This window comes from Ochotona princeps, chromosome 4 (assembly GCF_030435755.1).
Source record: "Ochotona princeps isolate mOchPri1 chromosome 4, mOchPri1.hap1, whole genome shotgun sequence".
Taxonomy (NCBI): domain Eukaryota; kingdom Metazoa; phylum Chordata; class Mammalia; order Lagomorpha; family Ochotonidae; genus Ochotona; species Ochotona princeps.
The window spans coordinates 10,803,293-10,822,090 of NC_080835.1; the positions used below are offsets into that span (position 1 = coordinate 10,803,293).

The following is an 18,798-nucleotide window of genomic DNA, read 5'->3' on the forward strand; positions in this document are numbered from 1 at the left end:
GCACCAAAACAGAGTATGGGTCGAGCCAGGTTCGGTTGCGACACATACTAGTACACAATAAGGAATGCCAAAGTGAGATGAGCCGTACCAGATGTGGCTGCAGTGCCCAAACAGCACAGGTGATAATCAGGGGGAGGAGGCAAAGCTGACAGGGGAACGTGGGCTCCCCTGCTGGACAACTACTTCCATTGGAAAGCGTGAGTCGGGATGGGGGCAGATCAGACTAGGCAGGGCTGTAACACCTGTGGGCCTCATGTGGGCTAGATAAGGGAAGGGCCACGGTGGGCTGACTGTTCCAACTGGTGCAAGCAAAAACTAGAGTGGGTGAGGGTTGGTTGGGCTAGCCACAGTACTAGCTGGTAGAGGCTGGCACTTGGAGCTAATTCTGTCAAGTCAAATGCCAGAACTACCTGGAGAGTGCATAATCTGGGAGTGAGTGTGGCCTAGAAGGGAAATAGTGGGCACCTCCCTTGGGGCCACCACTCTCATTGGACAGCACGAGCACCAGGACAGGGGCAGGGGTGGCTGTACAGAAGGGCACCTGCCAGTAGGTGTGTGGCCTGGATAGTAGATTGGTTGGGTTGAGCTGGGCTTCAATGCCCATCGACATGTACGAGAGCTAAATGGGAGGTGGGACAGACTTGACAAGCCTGCGGTGCATGCTGGCAAGTATGGGAACCAGGGTAGGGGGCAGAACTGGTGGGGGTTATGGAGAGTCGCCCCAACTAGGCTGCAGCTCCAACCGGTTTGCGTGAGGACTGAGTATGAAGTGGGCAGGATCGAACTGGACTACAACACCCGTTGGTTCACGAGGAAGACAGGGCTGGAAGCAGAACGAACCCAGCGATCCCAACGACCAGCATGTGCATAAATTGATTGGTGTGACAGTGTCGGACTCTGTACTAGCAAACTCGCGCCAGAATCAGGCCTGGGATCATCTCAGATGAAGTTTCTTTGGAGATCCCTCCAACTTAACTGCTGATCTCAGAACCCCAACCATGAAGAGACTGTCAGCCAGTGGATTCTGAATAGGTTTCATTGCGATTGGAACTGAGAGATTGGCAGCAATCCAGAATTGATGAACTATCAAAACTGTATGAGCAGGACCCTCAGAGCGCGCCTCCCGTTGGGGATCTGGGATGGGTGGGAGGCTGGGTGGGGCTTTTCCCTTTGTTTTTTTCCCTGACCCCAGATACAGGGAAAAATGATATTGGTGTGGAAACAATGGTATTACCCACTTTCAAAAAAAAAATTCTTCCACAATGAAGAAAATTTAAAAGAATTTGCCTCCTCCAAACTTGTCCTACAAATGATACTTAAAGATGTTCTCTTGATAGAGAAAAGGAATAGCACCCACCAAAACCAAATCTAAATATGAAGAACATTCCAGGAAAATAACAACAGAAGACTAAATCAATGAACAACCCATTGCTAAAATGACAGGACCAAATTACCACCTATTTGTGTTAATCCTGAATGTAAATGGCTTAAACTCATCAATCGAATGTCATAGATTAGTAGACTGGATTAAAAAGCAAAACCCATCTATTTCACCAACAGAGATCAGTGGAAACTATATCTCATGGATTTTGATATTTTTTGCTTCTTTTAGTTTCATCTCTTCAAAACAGTTTTGTTCCCATTAAATTCTTTACTGACTCATAGATCATACAGTAATATCATTTTCTTCAAAAAGGTTGAGTTTTTTTTCATTTCTTCAGTGACACATTAATTATTCAGTAGCATGTTGTTTAACTTCATGGCATTGTGAATTTCTATTTTTCTTCCTGTTATTGATTTTGTATTGTGGCTTTTCATTTAAGGGGATGTATAGTAGCTGTGTAATATCTAGATGTGGGGAGACAATGTAGTATGCATCTCTACTTGCAGAACAAAGATGAACTCCCAATGAAACTGTTTACTGTATCTTAACAATAGGATGCTGGACTCTGCCATTGTCCATGCCCACATGATGGACATCTGACTGTGTCTGAAGAGCTATACTATAGTAATGGTATAGGGGAACTCAGTGAGAGGGCAGGGAATTGGGGAGGGGATAAGGGAAATCCCAGGGCCTACGGAATTGTATCATGACATAATAACATTCATAATAATATAAAGAAGTTACAAATAAAAAGTGTACATATTTAAAATTATATACATGAGTTAGCTTGTTTATTATTATAAAATGTTCCTTATTGTTTCTGTTGCAATGTGTTTTTCTGAGGTCTGCTTTATCTGGTATTAATAGAGTATTGTGGATTTGTCCTGAGTATGTTTACATGGCATAATTTTGTCTTTAACTAATTTTTGTTTTTTACTTAAGACACATTCTTTTTCATAACTAAAATTTTGGACCAGAGTTGCATCATAATGGGTTAAGCTGCCACATATACAATGATCAATGCATCATAGGAGCAATGATTTGAGTCCCAGATATTCATTTCCTATCCATCCCCCAGCGAATCTGCTCAGGAAATAGATGGCTGAGTATTCAGGTCCTTGCTACCGATATGAGAGACCTGGATGCAGCTCCTGGCCCTGGTTTGGACTGACCCAACTCTGGCTGCTGTGGCCATCTGGGGAGTGAACAAGTTCACGGAAGATATTGTCCCTCTCTTCTTCATTTCGTCCTTTTAGGTGAATAAGATAAACCTCTAAAATGATTAAAAATTATTTTTATTCAATCTGCCAATATTTGCCTTTCAGTATTTCCAGTTAGAAATTTCAAATGCAGTTTTAAAATGTTAGAACAGTTTTTGTTTTACAGAAAATTTATTAGGATTGTTCAGAGAGTGTATACATTTTCTTATTTTTAACATGTCATGCTAGGTGTGGATACATTTGCCACATTTTAAAAAAAGATTTATTTATTTTTATTGCAAAGTCAGAGATGTACAGAGAAGAGGAGAGACAGAGAGGAAGATCTTCCGTCTGATGATTCACTCCCAAGGTGACCGCAACGGCTGGTGCGCCAATCCGAAGCCAGGAGCCAGGAACTTCTTCCAGGTCTCCCACATGGGTGCAGGGAGTCACTCATATCAAATTCTGATAAAAATAAATCTGTGTGATGTGGGGACAGAAAAGGACATCCAATGACAGGAAACACATAGAACTCCTAATAGGCATGATCAGAAATGACCTCCTCTATGACACATTTCTGCCAAACAGTCAATAATAAAACATAAAGATTCTAAAATCACAAACACAGGGTTACCTTCAGGTGATTTTCAGACAAATAGTTTATTTCTCATTGGAAATCCTAAAGGTTCAGAGGGAATGGAAAGACACAGTCCATGTCCTAAAGGAAGAAGCTGCTAATCCAGAATATTATATTCAGTGGGGTTGTCATGAAGTTCTTAGACATGAAGACAAAATAAAAACCTCCCAAAACAGACATTTAAAGAATTCCCCACCACCCATTCAGCATTACTAATAATGCTTAAGTTTGTGCTACATACAGAAGTAGAGAATGATAGTCACCACAATGAAAGAATGTTATGGTAGACACTCTCCTAGTAGTAAAGGCACCAAGGAAAGCCAAAGCAAGCAGTGAGAATAGTTACGGAAAAACAGTGGGACAAAGTTGTGGCTTTTTAAGAATAGCCTTGAAATTATATAACCCAACTCTCCTATCAAAAGATACAGACTAGCTGAATGGATGAAAATGGATTAATAAGCCCTTGTTAATCAATATTGTTTCCAAACAAATTATATGTAAGTCTCTTTATTGCCTTTAAAATCTGCCCCTGCCTCATCCTTCTGAAATATATTCTTGGTTTATCATAATCCAGGACATATATATAATCCTTCTGCTCATTTATGATTAATGCATTGGTTTTGAAGAATCTCTTTATTGTTATCCAGATTGATAGCCTAAATTGCTCCTTTATTGGTGATCTTTTATCTCTTTTTACTTGAGTATATGTAAGGCCAAGTGGGAATATATGAAGAGTTTTCTAGCAATTTCCTGTTTCTAACTCCAATGCAAGGTAAAAATAAGATATTATATAAGAAAAATAAATGGGGCCCGGCGGCGTGGCCTAGTGGCTAAAGCCCTTGCCTTGCATGCCCCGGGATCCCATATGAGCGCCGGTTCTAATCCTGGCAGCTCCACTTCCCATCCAGCTCCCTGCTTGTGGCCTGGGAAGGCAGTTGAGGACGGCCCAAGGCTTTGGGACCCTGCACCCGCGTGGGAGACCTGGAAGAGGTTCCTGGTTCCCGGCATCGGACCGGCGCACACTGGCCCGTTGCGGCTCACTTGGGGAGTGAATCATCGGATGGAAGATCTTCCTGTCTGTCTCTCCTCCTCTCTGTATATCCGGCTTTCCAATAATAATAAAAAATCTTAAAAAAAAAAAAAAAAGAAAAAAGAAAAATAAATGAAAGCCTCAGTTAAATGGGAGAAAAAATTATTTCAGCTTCCTTAATTTTGAATATATTAGATAGGAGAAACTACAACTGGTTCCTGACTTACAATGATTTCATTTTTGATTTTTAGCATTATTATGATATAAAAGTGACCCCACATTTAATGGAAATATACTTTAGATTTCAAATATTGATCTTTATTAACAATAATGATGTGTTATGCCAGTCCTTCATGCTCATGCTGCTGTCAGCAGCAGCAGTGAGCCATAGCTCCTGGTCAGTTCTATCATCATTAGGGCCAACAGTTGCCCTAAAGTGTGCTGTGTTGCAAGGCTATGAGACTGGATAGGTTAGGCTTATTAAATGCTCTTTAATTTATGATGAATTTATGACTATGAGTGTCTGGTGGTAACCCTGTTACAAGCAAGAAGCATCTGAAGTGTGTGTGTACAATGTGCTAAGCACAGTACATGGCTTGCTCAATTAATTTTGTTTTCATCAGTGAGAACAGTGAGGCTTGATGATGTAGAAGTGACTTGTGCAAGGTCACTGCTACAGGTAGGGAAGGCTTGCTGGGAGGGAAGGGCGGTGTTCCTGACATTCCCTGAGGAGGCTGGCGTGCGTAGCAATGCAGGACAAGGAAGTGTTGAGTCAGGGTACTGCAAGATCTAGGATGTCATGGAAAGCAGAGTAGGAAGTGAAAAAACTGAGAAAAGAAGAAAGAAATTTCGTGAATTTCAAATTCATTCTCTCTTCAGTGTCAATTTCATATAATAGTATCATTTGAACAAGCTTATGTGCCCATTACTATTAAGCTAACGGAGAGAGCTTTATAACAAAGCTTCCTGTCTCATCAACAAGTAACTCAGAAAAAAAAATCTATCATCTATCTACCTATCCATCCATTCATATCTGTTATGCTTTTTTTTAAAGGATTCATTTATTTTTATTGGAAAGTCAGATAATTCAAAGAGGAGGAAGAGAGACAGAGAGGAAGATCTTCTGTCCGATGATTCATTCCCCAGGCGGCCAAAATGGCTGGAACTGAGCCTATCTGAAGCCAGGAGCAAGGAGCTCCTATAGGTCTCTCTCTTCTGTTGGAAGACGCGACGGATCTCAAAGGCCATGGAAGTCCAAGGAATTACACTTCCATGTTTCTATCATTGTGTCCCTGCCTCCTGTTTTAACCCCTCAGTTCCAGGCATAATATGAGCCTAGCAAAGGACTGCTCTTGCACAAGTAATCTGAATTAGGTAGCTTGTTACAGAGGTAGTAATGGAATTCCAGGGGGGCATTTGTTAAAATATTGCTAATACAGCTGTGAATATACATACATATATATATATATATTCATGTATTCACATATTCACATTTATATGTGATTAGAGGTTTAAAAAGCTCTATTTAGGAAAAAGTAGGTTGATTACTGACCACTGTCCAGGTTATTCAATGGTAAGAGGGAAAATGTTTCCCCTTACCTGCATCTCAGCAAATTTTTTGTTAAAACATGTCCTACAGTGTGTATAAATTATTTCCAAGGTCAATTTTCGTGGCAAAAAACCAACCTGTAAGATACTGTATATTTGAATATGTCACCTGGACTAGAGTGTCAAGGGACTAGAAGCAGAGAGCAGAGCTCAAGCACTTCCTTTCAGCATTGCTTCACTGTCTCATCTGGAAGAGAACAGTTACTGCTCCCCAAAGCTGAAGGTCTACACATTCAGTCCTTCATAGATTTCAATTAAAAACGGACATTTGTTGATCATTTCCCACTGTTTTAACAATATGACATGTTTTACTTTGGTGAGAGCTTTGTAGAACTAAGTTTACATGTATTTTACATAGTTGATAAAACCATTCACCTAATAGCAACTGCTGCTTTGTACTAACTTAGTTTATTCATCTGCAGAATAGGAACATGTGGCTAAGTCCCAGCCGGTGAAGGGGGATCTTTTATTGTTGCTGTTTCGAGGGTCATGAATTCTGGCTCTCAAGATCCTGATTGATTGAATAAACTCTTGGCTGCACCCTTTCTGTCTGCATCATTAAATACAATCTCTCTATTTTTCTAAGGATTTTTTTAAATTGGAAAGACAAATACACAGAGAGAAAGAGATACAGAGAGAAAAATCTTCCATCTGCTGATTCACTTCCCAGGTGGCCACAATGGTTGGAGCTCAGCTGATTTGAAGCCAGGAGCCAGAAGCTCCTTCCTTGTCTCCCAAATTGGTGTAGGGTCCCAAGCTTTGAGTCTTCATCAACTGCTTTCCCAGGCCACAAACAGGGAGCTGGATGGGAGGTGGAGGAGCTGGGACATGAATGGGCACCCAAATGGGATTCTGGTGCATGTAGGTGAGGATCTAGCTACTAGGCTATTCTGCTGGGTCCAATTAAATATAACCTTAAATTTAAAGCAATTGAGGGCCCAGTGCAATAGCGTAGTGGTTAAGGTCCTTGCCTTGAACGCGCCGGGATCCCATATGGGTGCTGGTTCTAATCCCGGCAGCTCCACTTTCCATCCAGCTTCCTGCTTGTGGCCTGGGAAAGCAGTGGAGGATGGCCCAAAGCTTTGGGACCCTGCACCCACATGGGAGACCTGGAAGAGGTTCCTGGTTCCTGGCTTCGGATTGGCTCAGCACCGGCCCGTTGCGGCTCACTTGGGGAGTGAATCATCAGGCGGAAGATCTTCCTTTCTGTCCCTCCTCCTCTCTGTACATCTGCCTTTCCAATAAAAATAAATAAATCTTAAAAAAATTAAAGCAATTGATACAAAGAAAGGAACAAGACCTATACATGGAAGGTACAAATATGTCATTACTGAAAATGTTATAGTTTATTGGTGGTTCCAAAATATGTAAAGGCTCTAAGCATAGAAATATTCAATACACAGAGAAATTGAGAGGAGTCAACATATATGATCCTTTGTGTGTGTGAATCTTGAGTAGTTGATAGTCTGTGTATGGACGAGTCACAATGTTTGATAGCTAATATTGGAAGAAAAGAATTCAGTTATATGTTTTCACCTTAATCCATAATCAGTCATGAGGCTATCTTCCTTCAGAAAGCGTGAGTCTTTTTTTCAGTCTTCTCATGGCGGACTTCATCTCCTGGTTTCTCAGGGTGTAAATCAGGGGGTTCAGGACTGGGATGATGATAGTGAAGGTGACAGATATAACTCTGTCCGTGGGAAGGGCGGTGAAGGGCCTGGCATAGACATAGATGCAGGGAACGAAGTGCAGGGTCACTACAGTGATATGGGCAGTGCAAGTAGACAGGGCTTTTTTCTTGGCCTCCCCAGTGTGTGACCTCAGCATCATTAAGATGACTGTATAAGAGACAAGAATAAGGAAAAACCACAGAGTAGTGACCAAGCCATTGTTGGAAATCATTAGGAGTTCCAGAGTGAAAGTATCAGTGCAGGCAAGTTTGAGGACCTGGGGGACATCACAATAGAATCCATCAACAACATTGGGTCCACAGAAGGGGAGTGGGAGCAACAGACTGATTTGTACAATAGAGTGGACAAAGCCTCCCACCCAGGAGGCCACAATGAGGGCAGTGCATCGTCCCTTACTCATGATAGTAACATAGTGCAAGGGCTTAGAGATTGCCATGTACCGATCAAATGCCATCACCGAGAGAGAAAAAATGTCTGCCCCACCCAGCAGGTGGAAGAAAAACATCTGTGTCATGCAACTGTTGAATGAGATGGTCTTTCTCTTTGAAAGAAGATCGACCAGGACCTTTGGGGCAGTGATAGAGGAGAAGCAGATGTCCAGGACCGAGAGATTGCGAAGCAAGAAGTACATGGGCGTGTGAAGGCGAGACTCAGACGTCACTGTGACCATGATGGCAACATTGGATAGGACAGTTGCTACATAAACCATCGATAAGACAACAAACAAGAGTAAGCTCAGCTCTTGAGACTGAGTAAGTCCACAAAAAATAAATTCAGTCACTTTGGTATAATTTTCCAGGGCCATTGGGTGATGTTTCTTTCTTCATGCACACCTTTGAAGGGAATATTCAATTACCAAGGCAGTGACATCAAGTGAAGGTTGATCTCTTACACAGAAGTTATCGCAAACATGTTTATACCTTGCTGTATAACTCAGGAAATCAATTGATTCTACTTGCCTTAATTCTCTCCCTATTACAAGCTGCGGTTTAGATCATTCATTCTCTTCCTCAGCAGGAGCTCAATGTTCACCTTTAAGAATTTGCTAGGGCCCGGTGGCGTGGCCTAGCGGCCAAAGTCCTCGCCTTGAACGCCCGGGATCCCATATGGGCGCCGGTTCTAATCCCGGCAGCTCCACTTCCCATCCAGCTCCCTGCTTGTGGCCTGGGAAAGCAGTTGAGGACGGCCCAATGCATTGGGACCCTGCACCCTGCGTGGGATCTCCGGAAGGGGTTCCAGGTTCCTGGCTTTGGATTGGCTCAGCACCGGTCCATTGCGGCTCACTTGGGGAGTGAATCATCGGATGGAAGATCTTCCTCTCTGTCTCTCCTCCTCTCTGTATATCTGACTTTGCAATAAAATAAATAAATCTTTAAAAAAAAAAAAGAATTTGCTGAAAAAGAGAGCCTTAAGATATCATGGATGGAGTTCTGGGTTCTTCATTCCGTTTGCATCAAGCCAGCTCTCATTTTATTGATGTTCCTATTTGTTTCTGTGACTTAAAAGCATTGGAATAAACTCATTAGCAACATGATAGGGATCCATTTGTACAGCCTATCACAGTTTTAAAATCTACAGCACATTTATAATAATATGTGTCTTGACATTCTCTGAGGCTAGAGGGGAATGTATTATCATTCTCAATTAATCAATAAATTTAAGAGTAAACTACATTTCCAAACTTATATAAAAAGTCAGTGACAGAGGGAAAGTACAACTATTTCCTTCTGGCAACTCTTACTAGCACTCGTAGCCTCATTTCGCCTGCCAGTTTCAGAATATATAATTCCAAGAATAATTTGTATAAGTGACTTTGTATTGATTTTTTTCAACACTTTAGTTGTGGCTTTCATCATCTCCTCAGCTTCATTTCTATATCAAAATGGAATTTTAGGTAATTGCCCTTCTTTTGCAATTCACTTAAAATGTGTGTGTGTGTTTCATTGCATGGATACTGATAATTGGGGATAAATGATAAGGTTCAATACAAAGAAGATAAGGGAGGAGTCAAAATCACATCATAGAAAATCACATCATAGAAAATAATAATAACAATAAAACAAAACAAAGAGATGACCAAGATGGAAATGGCCCTACTCAGGAAGAAAACAACTGAACTTTGGATTTGTACTTTTAGGGACAGGTCACAAGAGGCCAGGTTACCACAGTGACGTGGGCAGTACAGGTGAAGATGAATATCTTCCCGATTTCTTCCTGTAAATGTCAGCCCGTGCCTGTTCCATTTGGGTCTCACACTTCCCAGCAATGCATAAATCAGCATGTTCACATTCAATCAACTCAATATGGAACTAATGACGATTACTCTCTTCCTCCCTGTAGATGGTAGATTTTCTTACAAAAATTATGATGATGATGAAGTCCTGGTCAAGGAGGAAAGGGAATATCCCAAGAAAAGAATTCTTAATTCATTGCATTTTCCCTGTTAGAGTCAAGTGTGAGATATCTTTGGATGTATGAATGTTAAAGAAAAGTTCCCTCTGTGCTTAAGCTATGTGTAGAAGGCCACACTGCAAGCTTGTGGTCAAGGAGGTCATTGACAGTCCCCACACGTTTTCCATAAGTCATTTCAATAATTTCTGGGAAGACTTACAATGGTGGTAGTGTGACAAAATTAGCTCTCAGAAAAATTCCTCCAGGGCTACGCATCTGTGAGTCGTCTGGCACCATTGCATAGTTATGTGGTCTGCACTTCAGGGTGCAGCTGGGAGGCACTGTGCTGGGGCTGTATAAAAACAACCTTGAAAATTACATGGATAAATATACTGTAGTTGCTGACTTATTTTCACAATTCATCCTATCTCTGTGGGCACAGCTACCTCCACAGGTGGTGCATTGCATGGAAAGACCTGTTCCCAACTACCCACATTCCAAGGAAGCAGTGTCCTGTGCTCAATGAGCTTATTTGGGGGTTCCTCTTTTTCAGTCTTCTAAATTTGTTTCCTCTTTGCATCCTCAACTAAACCCTTGAGACCTCTCTTTGGACTTTGTAAGAGTTCACTAATTGGTCTCTTTTTTTCTTTAATCGACATTATTCCAAATCATCCTAAATGAAATTGTCTTATTACTTTGTTTGCAATTTTCCAAAGGTTCATTATTGCCCAGAGGCTACAAGTTAAACTCCTGCTGTGGCATCGTACTCTCCTACATTCTTGGAATACGTGTGGCCTGTTTCCTTTGGTTGTTTCAGTGGCTCCAATGTTAGGCAAGTTATTGTTGTACTATATCTTTGGATTTGTGTTCCATTTGCCCCTCAAGCTACCACATCCTTCTTGCCTCGGAGTATCCCATCTTTCTGTCTTGGCAAACACTCGTATTTATATACTCAGGTCTGGAGTGTTCATTCCTTTTGTAGGGTCATAACAATCTCTTTATCATTCCTGTTTTAGTGTATGTGTTACCAAAGTAAGCACTGGAGTATTCATTCCTATGAAACTTTGCTAACACCCCAGATAGATCCCATGTTGTGTCTCTGACATTCCCGTCACTCGCTTCTCTTCTGCACCTGTAACGGTTTATTGCACATAATTTCCCCTTTTTTTTATACATCTGCCACTCCTTAGTTCAGTATAATATCAGTACTGAATCCCAAGTTCTTCTGACCTGCTGAGTATTTCATTCAACCTAATGGAATCTTCCTTCTCATAAATAGTTGTTTATGAAGACATTTGCAAAATGTAAAATGTTACCTTGAAAAGAACAACTACTCTTTGAACCAATTGCGTCTCCTTTGCTTCAGTGAACTTGTGTGAGTTAATCAACAGGGGCAGAGGCTTGGGTACTAAGTCGGTGAGTTCCCATATCCTATCTCTGATGTTCCTGGGACATGTGGACGGCCTTCGAGACCTCTGCAGATTTTAAAGGAATTCAGGCAGAAGTCATATGTTTGGAGGCAGAGTATGTTTTATACCAAGGATAAAGCACAGCCTGAAAAATATCCCATCTACTTTTATGCAGCTCCATTTTCTGTGAAATACAAACTTCCCTCTTTTCTTTTTTATCCTACTTGACCCCATGTTTGTGACTCCTTATGATGAAATTTTCTATTTCATAATATTTAGCATTTAAATGCATTCATGCATTTTTTCCTTTCCCAAACGATTTAAATGGTTTTTCAGTGTTTCATGTACCAGTTACCAGTTACATGTTTATGCCGATTGTATTCACATATTAGCCATAATATCACACACTCTGACAGTGCGATGCCCTTTTCTTACCTCAGTCTTTCAGTGTCCGACCATGGATTTATAGTGTCTGAGATTGGGTACTGGATCTTGGTGCATACGATATCTGGGAAGTATTATGACTGAAGGTGAAATCTTTGTGAGGATGAATTGTGCCAGATTTCAGTGTCTTCTTGTCAGCCTTCACACTGGAGAGGGCAGAACCAAGAAGTCACGTTATCTTGGCTCTTCTGCATGTTCCATGGTTTTCTTGCTAGGGACACTAGTCTCTCAGGTCCATGCTTAATGCAAGAATCAGCAAAGGGGATTTTATTGGGTATGAGTGTGGAATAGAATGGACAGTCTCCTGGTAACATACCTCCAATGGGAGTTATTATGCATTTCCCAAGTCACCACTGCATCTGCGTGTGTGTGTATTTGTGTGTATATGTGTGTATAAATGCATACATGTACACACACCCACATACCCCAGTGTTCACATTTATCCCTCTCTCTTTTTTTTAATTCTTGCAAGATAACAGGATATATAACACCATCTAGTCAGTGAATCTCTAAAATTTAAGAAAACATTGAAATGTGAAAACACCTAAAATCATTCATTAATGGAGTCTGTCTATCCAAAGGAGCACCAGTTGGTTCTTGGGGGAGCCAAACATTTGTTTTATTTTAATTATTTATTTATTTTTAAGATTTATTATTATTGGAAATCCGGATATACAGAGAGGAGGAGAGACAGACAGGAAGATCGTCCATCCGATATTTCACTCCCCAAATGAACCGCAACGGGCCGGTGCACGTCGATCAGAAGCCGGGAACCTTCTACACGGGTGCAGGGTCCCAAGGCTTTGGGCCGTCCTCAACTGCTTTCCCAGGCCACAAGCAGGGAGATGGATGGGAAGTGGAGCTGCCGGGATTAGAACCGGCGCCCATATGGGATCCCGGGGCTTTCAAGGCGAGGACTTTGGCCGCTAGGCCATGGCGCCGGGCCCCAAACATTTGTTTTAGATATCATAATGTTTAGTGTCCCTTTGAAGGACCTCAGTACATAAAAAGACATACAGTATATCTTTGGCATTAAATTTTCTTGGGGGGCAGGAAGTTATGAAAAAAATGTCTAAGTAGCCTCCTTGGAGGCAATAATTTTTAAAAACGTTGAGAAGACTGTCAGGCAATCAAGAGTCTTGGCTCAGTGTCTCCTTTGCAGATGTTGATAGGTATGTGTTGCTCTAGAATCTTCTTGGCCAATTGTTAATGCATCATAGCATTAAAAAAAGATATTCAGTTGTTATTCTCTGAGTTCTCTCTCTTCAAGAAAGCCTATTTTAAGTGATTATTGAAGATTAAAAGTGGGATTTGAAGCAACACTACAGGGAAAGGAAATCCATCATCTCTCTACCTATGTACTCTCTTGGAATTCTTCCCTGGGAGAGAGGTAGATTCCAACAATGATCCAGCAGTTATTCCTAAATAATCCCCAAACCAGTTTGTTTTCTTTTCTAATAGGGGCATTGAGGGCATTAAAATATTTCTTAGAAAGTTTTAATTATGATAACTTGTTTTGAATTGGTTGCACACACCTAGACAAAAAGTATACTTTAGCTCCAGTCATAAAAACCCTGGGCATAAAATGGAATGATAAAATAAAGGGAAGAAGGAACTTCAGATTAACAGAATGTAAGTTAATTGTGGGATTTTATGCAGCTATGACCCCAAACTAAAATTCTGAAATTAATTTTAGTGGATAACTCAGGAGAATATGCCAAAGAACAGAAAGTACTTGGTCCATGTTTAGATTTGTCTATGTAGATATATGAAAACACAATTTAAAATATTCTTTGAAAAAGTAATTAGTGAAATATATTTAAGATTCTGTTTCAGTAATTAGCAAAATATACTTAAGATTCTGTAGTCAAAACATAAAATCCACAAATTGTTTTAATCATTGATTGGAGAGAGCGGAGTCACTTAATAAAAAATGAATAAATTAATATATCTATTCTGTATAAATACACTGTTAGGAATTGGGCATAGATAGCAGGAAACAGCAATTGAATAGGATGATGAATCCTAAGGGCAGTGCTAACCTTTGCAAATATCACCCTGACAGTCATGGACATACTTCTGTATGATAACCTTCTAGGAATGTAATTGTAGCTCCATGTAACAAGCGGTTGAACACGAGGTAAGTGTTGCACTAAAAGAACATTAGGTGATTGATTTTGACTTTTTAAAGAAGAAAATTTGGCTGGTTCATTAAGAGTTTTTAAATTTAATTTGAGTGATGTGAAAAAAAATAAGGGGTAGAGAAACTGGTGTTACATACCCTCTGCTTCACTTCCCAAATTCCTACAACAGCTAAGGCTTGGACCTATGAACTTAATCTAGGTCTTCATGTGGGTGGTATGACCCATATATTTGAGCCATCAGTGCTGCCTCCAGGGTATAATGCATTACCAGGAAGCAGGAATTAGAAGCAAAGCTGGGACTTGAATTCAGGCATTTCAATATGAGATGTGGTCATCCCTACTGGGACTTAACTGCTAACCCAAATTCCCACTCCAGATATCAATCTTATACTTCCAGGGGCTCATTGTTTAATTTCATCTCTTCCTTTCATTCTTATATCCCCCGTAATAGAATTGAATGGCCATGAAGATATACAATAAAATGACTGAAGGGGAAAGAGGTAGCTGTGTCTTACTCTTAGACCAGCAGTCTGGGAAAAACAAAATTTGTCTTTCGCGTCTACAGGTCATCTCACTGCTCACCCCAGCTTATTGTGGTCTAAAGGCACGAGCCTCCTCTGCAGTCTCCTCATGGATGATTTCATCTCTTGGTTCCTCAGGCTGTAGATCAGGGGGTTCAGCATTGGGGTGATGACTGTGTTATTGATGGACACGGCTGTGTCCATGGGCAGAGTGGTGAAGGGCCGGCAGTATATGTAAACACAAGGCACAAAGTGGAGTGTCACCACCAGTATGTGGGATGTGCAGGTGGAGAGGATCTTGTTTCTCCCCTCCCCGGAGTGAGAACTCAGCATCACCAGAATGGCAGCATATGAACCAAGGAGGAGGAGGAACCACACCAGTGTCACCAGTCCATTGTTGGAGATCAGCAGGAGCTCCAAAGCAAAGGTGTCAGTGCATGCCAGTTTTACCACCTGGGGTACATCACAATAGAAGGCATCCAGGATGTTGGGGCCACAGAAGGGGAGTGGAAGCATTAAAATTACCTGGACAATTGAATGCAAACCACCACCCACCCAGGAAAACACTACTAAGGCCACCCACACCTCTCTCCTCATAATGGTCACATAATGTAGGGGTTTAGCTATTGCAAGGTACCTGTCATAGGCCATCACAGAGAGGAAAAAAATATCTGCTCCTCCAGCAAAGTGGAAGAAAAAAATCTGTGTCAAACAGCCATTGTAGGAGATGGTTTTTCTCTCTGATAAAAGATCCACCAGGAACTTGGGGACAGTGATAGAAGAAAAAACAATATCCAGGACTGATTTGTTTCGTAACAGAAAGTACATGGGCGTGTGGAGGCGAGACTCAAAGGTGATTGTGATGACAATGAGTGCATTTCCCAAAATGGTTGTTATATACACAAGAAGAAAGATCACAAAGAAGAAGAACTCAAGCTCCCGAAAGTGAGTGAGTTCCAGGAATACAAACTCCCTCACATTGGTGTAGTTGGTTTGGTCCATGATGGGATGACTTCTCTGGGTCCACCTTGGGAAAAGACATGCAGAGATAAGGCATATTGATGTTGTGAGATGGTAGCATTATTTATCATGCATGACTGTTGTTATAAGGCTATGTCAACATTACAATCCAGGTCAACATGTTTACTCAGAACAAATGTGCCAAAGCCTTGCCTTTGTGTTCTGGAAAGTCTTTCCTTTTGTGAGTGCGCCAAATAAACAAGAAGAACGTTTATACTCTGTTATCTTTACTCTGACTAGGGAGAGATGAATGGACTGTGACCATTTTGCCAGTGGTTTGTTTTCTGCCTAGTCAGCCCTAATTAGTACTTTCAAATAATGCTGCATTCAGCATATTGAATAAATCTCCATATACATCTGTGATTTCTTAAAGAAGAATTTCCAGAAACAGACTTACAATATCAAATGACATGTTAGTTTTCTAATCTTTACCTGATGATTGAGGTAATTAAAAAAACAAGTCTGATTCTAAATTGCGCATGCATATTTGATTTCTTTTTATCAGCTAAAACAGGTTGCCATGCCTTTTAATTTCTTATTGAAATGGAATACTGGAGAAGATTTTATCATTCTGACAACATAAATATCAAAGTTTAATACGGTTGAATTGTTAGAATAAAATTTAAGAAATATTTTCATAACTTTTGGAGTGAAAGTGCATTATATAAAATATTTTAATGTTGGGCTTGTATACCTACTTAAAATTTGAAATAAAAGATTTTAATTATTAACTTGAACACTGCCATTACATTTATTGTATTTTTCCTTTTAGTTGCTGTAAAGTTTTCTAAGAAAGCCATTTTAATAAAAAAAAAAAAGAGGTGCATGGATATAATAATCCCAATTTTTCTTTGGTATTGGCTGTGATTTTTTAGTAGAGAGAAGGACAAACCAACTTACGTCTCCAGTAACTGAGATTGTAGCTACGTATTGCCTAGTTAATTTCTGAATTATTATTCCACCTACTCTTCCTGTCAATTACCTTAAAGGTTCTAGACTATCAAGTTCAGTGTCAGATCAGGACACTGGCCTTTCTATTTTCTAACCACTGGGCTGCGTTATTTAGCTTAGGCACAGCTTGTTCCAAAGAGCAACCTCAAAGGTCAGATTTAAGTATTTTTAATTTTCTCTTTGTGGTCCTGAGCAACTGAACTTTTTAGGAATCTCAGGATCTTCTTCTAGAAACTCCAGAATCTCCTATTAAGTGGAAAGCATATGGCTTTTTAAAATACAATTTGCTTTTTATGATCTAGTCCTGCCTTTTAAATGTTAAGCTCTCTGAAGCCAAGACTTCCATTTGTCAGCCGTGTATCTCCAGTTGTCATCTGATATAAATCATTTCCTTAATGATTCATTTGGAATAAATGAACAAATGGATATCAGAGACACTAATAATTTCCCAACAAGCTTTTTTCTCTTCTCTACCCTTAGCCTTGTGTTGATATCTAGATCAGTTTACTGAATCAACACATTGTGAGACTGTATGTCAAAGGATCATGCAAATGTTAGATATGAACTTCATCACCATGTTAACAGAATTTATGTATTTGTATCTCTCTCCCTGCTTCCAGGTAGAGTTTAATTCCTTTCAAGAAAGTGACCATGCCAGCTGATCTCCTACACATTGTAGGTGTTCAGTTAATGTTTATGCAGTGAGATTTTGTTTTTAGAAATCAAATTCTAATTTGAATGTGTATTGAAAATCCCAATATTTTAAGTCAGATGTAGAAGAATCTTAATTGACCTAAGGGTTTTTTTTTGTTGTTGTTGTTCAAATGACATATTCCTCAAGAGCTGAAATGAATAGCTTGTTTTCCAAGGACTGAAGACTGAACAGTGTTAAAATAGCACAACTCTTGGTGTCCTGAGCTCAATTTGTCTTCACCTACCTTTGTGTTAGCAAGCTGAGCCTGCCATTGCCAGTGCTCTGCCTCTCTTCATCCAAACACATGAACGACCTGCACTGTTTCCATAGACTGTGTCAGAAGTCTAATATAACAACCAGCACAGGGAATTGTGTCTGATAGTTGTAGGAAATGTAATTTTCAATGAAGAATTTGCCTGTTGCAGATGCAATGGGATTTATTAAAAAGTTAATAAGGAATGTGTCTATATATATATCTATATATATATATATATATGCCTCTCTCTCTCTTTCTGAAGGAAAGTCAGAGGAATACTCAAAGGCTACTTCCTAGACTCTCAATATGGAATTGACATGAAGTCCTTGTATCATTTGTACCCATTATGGTAGTTTTATCAACAAAATTCAAGAGCCAATTTCATGTGACAAGATTGGATGAAAGGACAAATATGATCCCCACCCTCCTGGAGTTTACTGTCAGCTCGAGAAACCAGGCATGGGTTACATCACATGAATTATGATCTTGATGAGTTCAGGGTACTTGGATTATTTTGATTAGAGGAAGTGGTATTTGATAACAAAAACCTAACATTTAGATCTTATTTTCATTTTTCTAAAATATTCATAAAGAAATTCATTATCTTTATTGGGCTGGTAATAGTATTTGAAGACCCAGGTGTTGGATATGACCTTCCTTATGCAGAGGCCTCAACTTATGCTTGGAGAGTTTCTCCCCTTCCTCCCCAGCTTGGAGATACTCACAGCAGTGTTCCACTAGAATGCACCTCCTAGTACAGAAGTCTGATTATGGAAGGGACTTCAGCTAGGAGTCTCTTAGTGGGTGAGAATTGAGGAACCTCAAATATCTCAGTAAACATGTGAGAACCCACTTCTCTTCCTATGTTTCCCAGGAAGGGCTGAAATAGAATTGACACACTTGCTTTCATGGTCCCCTCTTGCTCAATGCTTTCTAGGAACGTAGAAATGATTTAGATGGCTGGTGAATTTGGGGGAAAAATTAAAACAGCTAAATCCCTGTCTTTTTAACTCTTTCTTTCTTTCTTGTTTTCTCTTTCTTTCCTTTTTCTCTTTTTTCTTTCTTTCTCTCCTTCCTTCCTTCCTTCTTTCCTTCCTCCATTCCTTCCTTCTTTCTTAAAAAAGGTCTGTTTTTTCCCTAAAAGGATTTATTCATTTGAAAGGCAGAGTGATAGAGGGGGACAAGGAGGTAAGGAAGCATGGTGGGAGGCAGGGAGAGATAGAAAGATAAGAGATATCTGTTGGCCATAACAATTGGCTGAGTCAGGCTGAAGCCAGGGGCCAGAAACTCCATCCAGATCTCCCACAAGGTAGGGGTCCAAGTATTTCTGCCATCATCTCCTTCCTTCCTAGGTGTATTAGTAGGGAGCAGGAACATAAGCAGAGCAGATTGGGCTTGAGTAGGTGCTCATATGGGATG

General features: G+C 40.4%; 2 protein-coding genes across 2 annotated transcripts; both read right to left on the minus strand.

Moving 5' to 3' along the window:
* Window positions 1-7,418: 7,418 nt before the first annotated feature.
* LOC101518065 (olfactory receptor 4D9-like) lies at window positions 7,419-8,354 on the minus strand. The gene has a single exon (XM_004585479.2). It carries the CDS (start codon window positions 8,352-8,354, stop codon window positions 7,419-7,421), a length of 936 nt encoding a protein of 311 aa, XP_004585536.2.
* Window positions 8,355-14,515: 6,161 nt separating this feature from the next.
* LOC101518299 (olfactory receptor 4D6) lies at window positions 14,516-15,460 on the minus strand. The gene has a single exon (XM_004585480.2). The coding sequence runs from the start codon at window positions 15,458-15,460 to the stop codon at window positions 14,516-14,518; it is 945 nt and encodes a 314-aa protein (XP_004585537.2).
* Window positions 15,461-18,798: the final 3,338 nt, after the last annotated feature.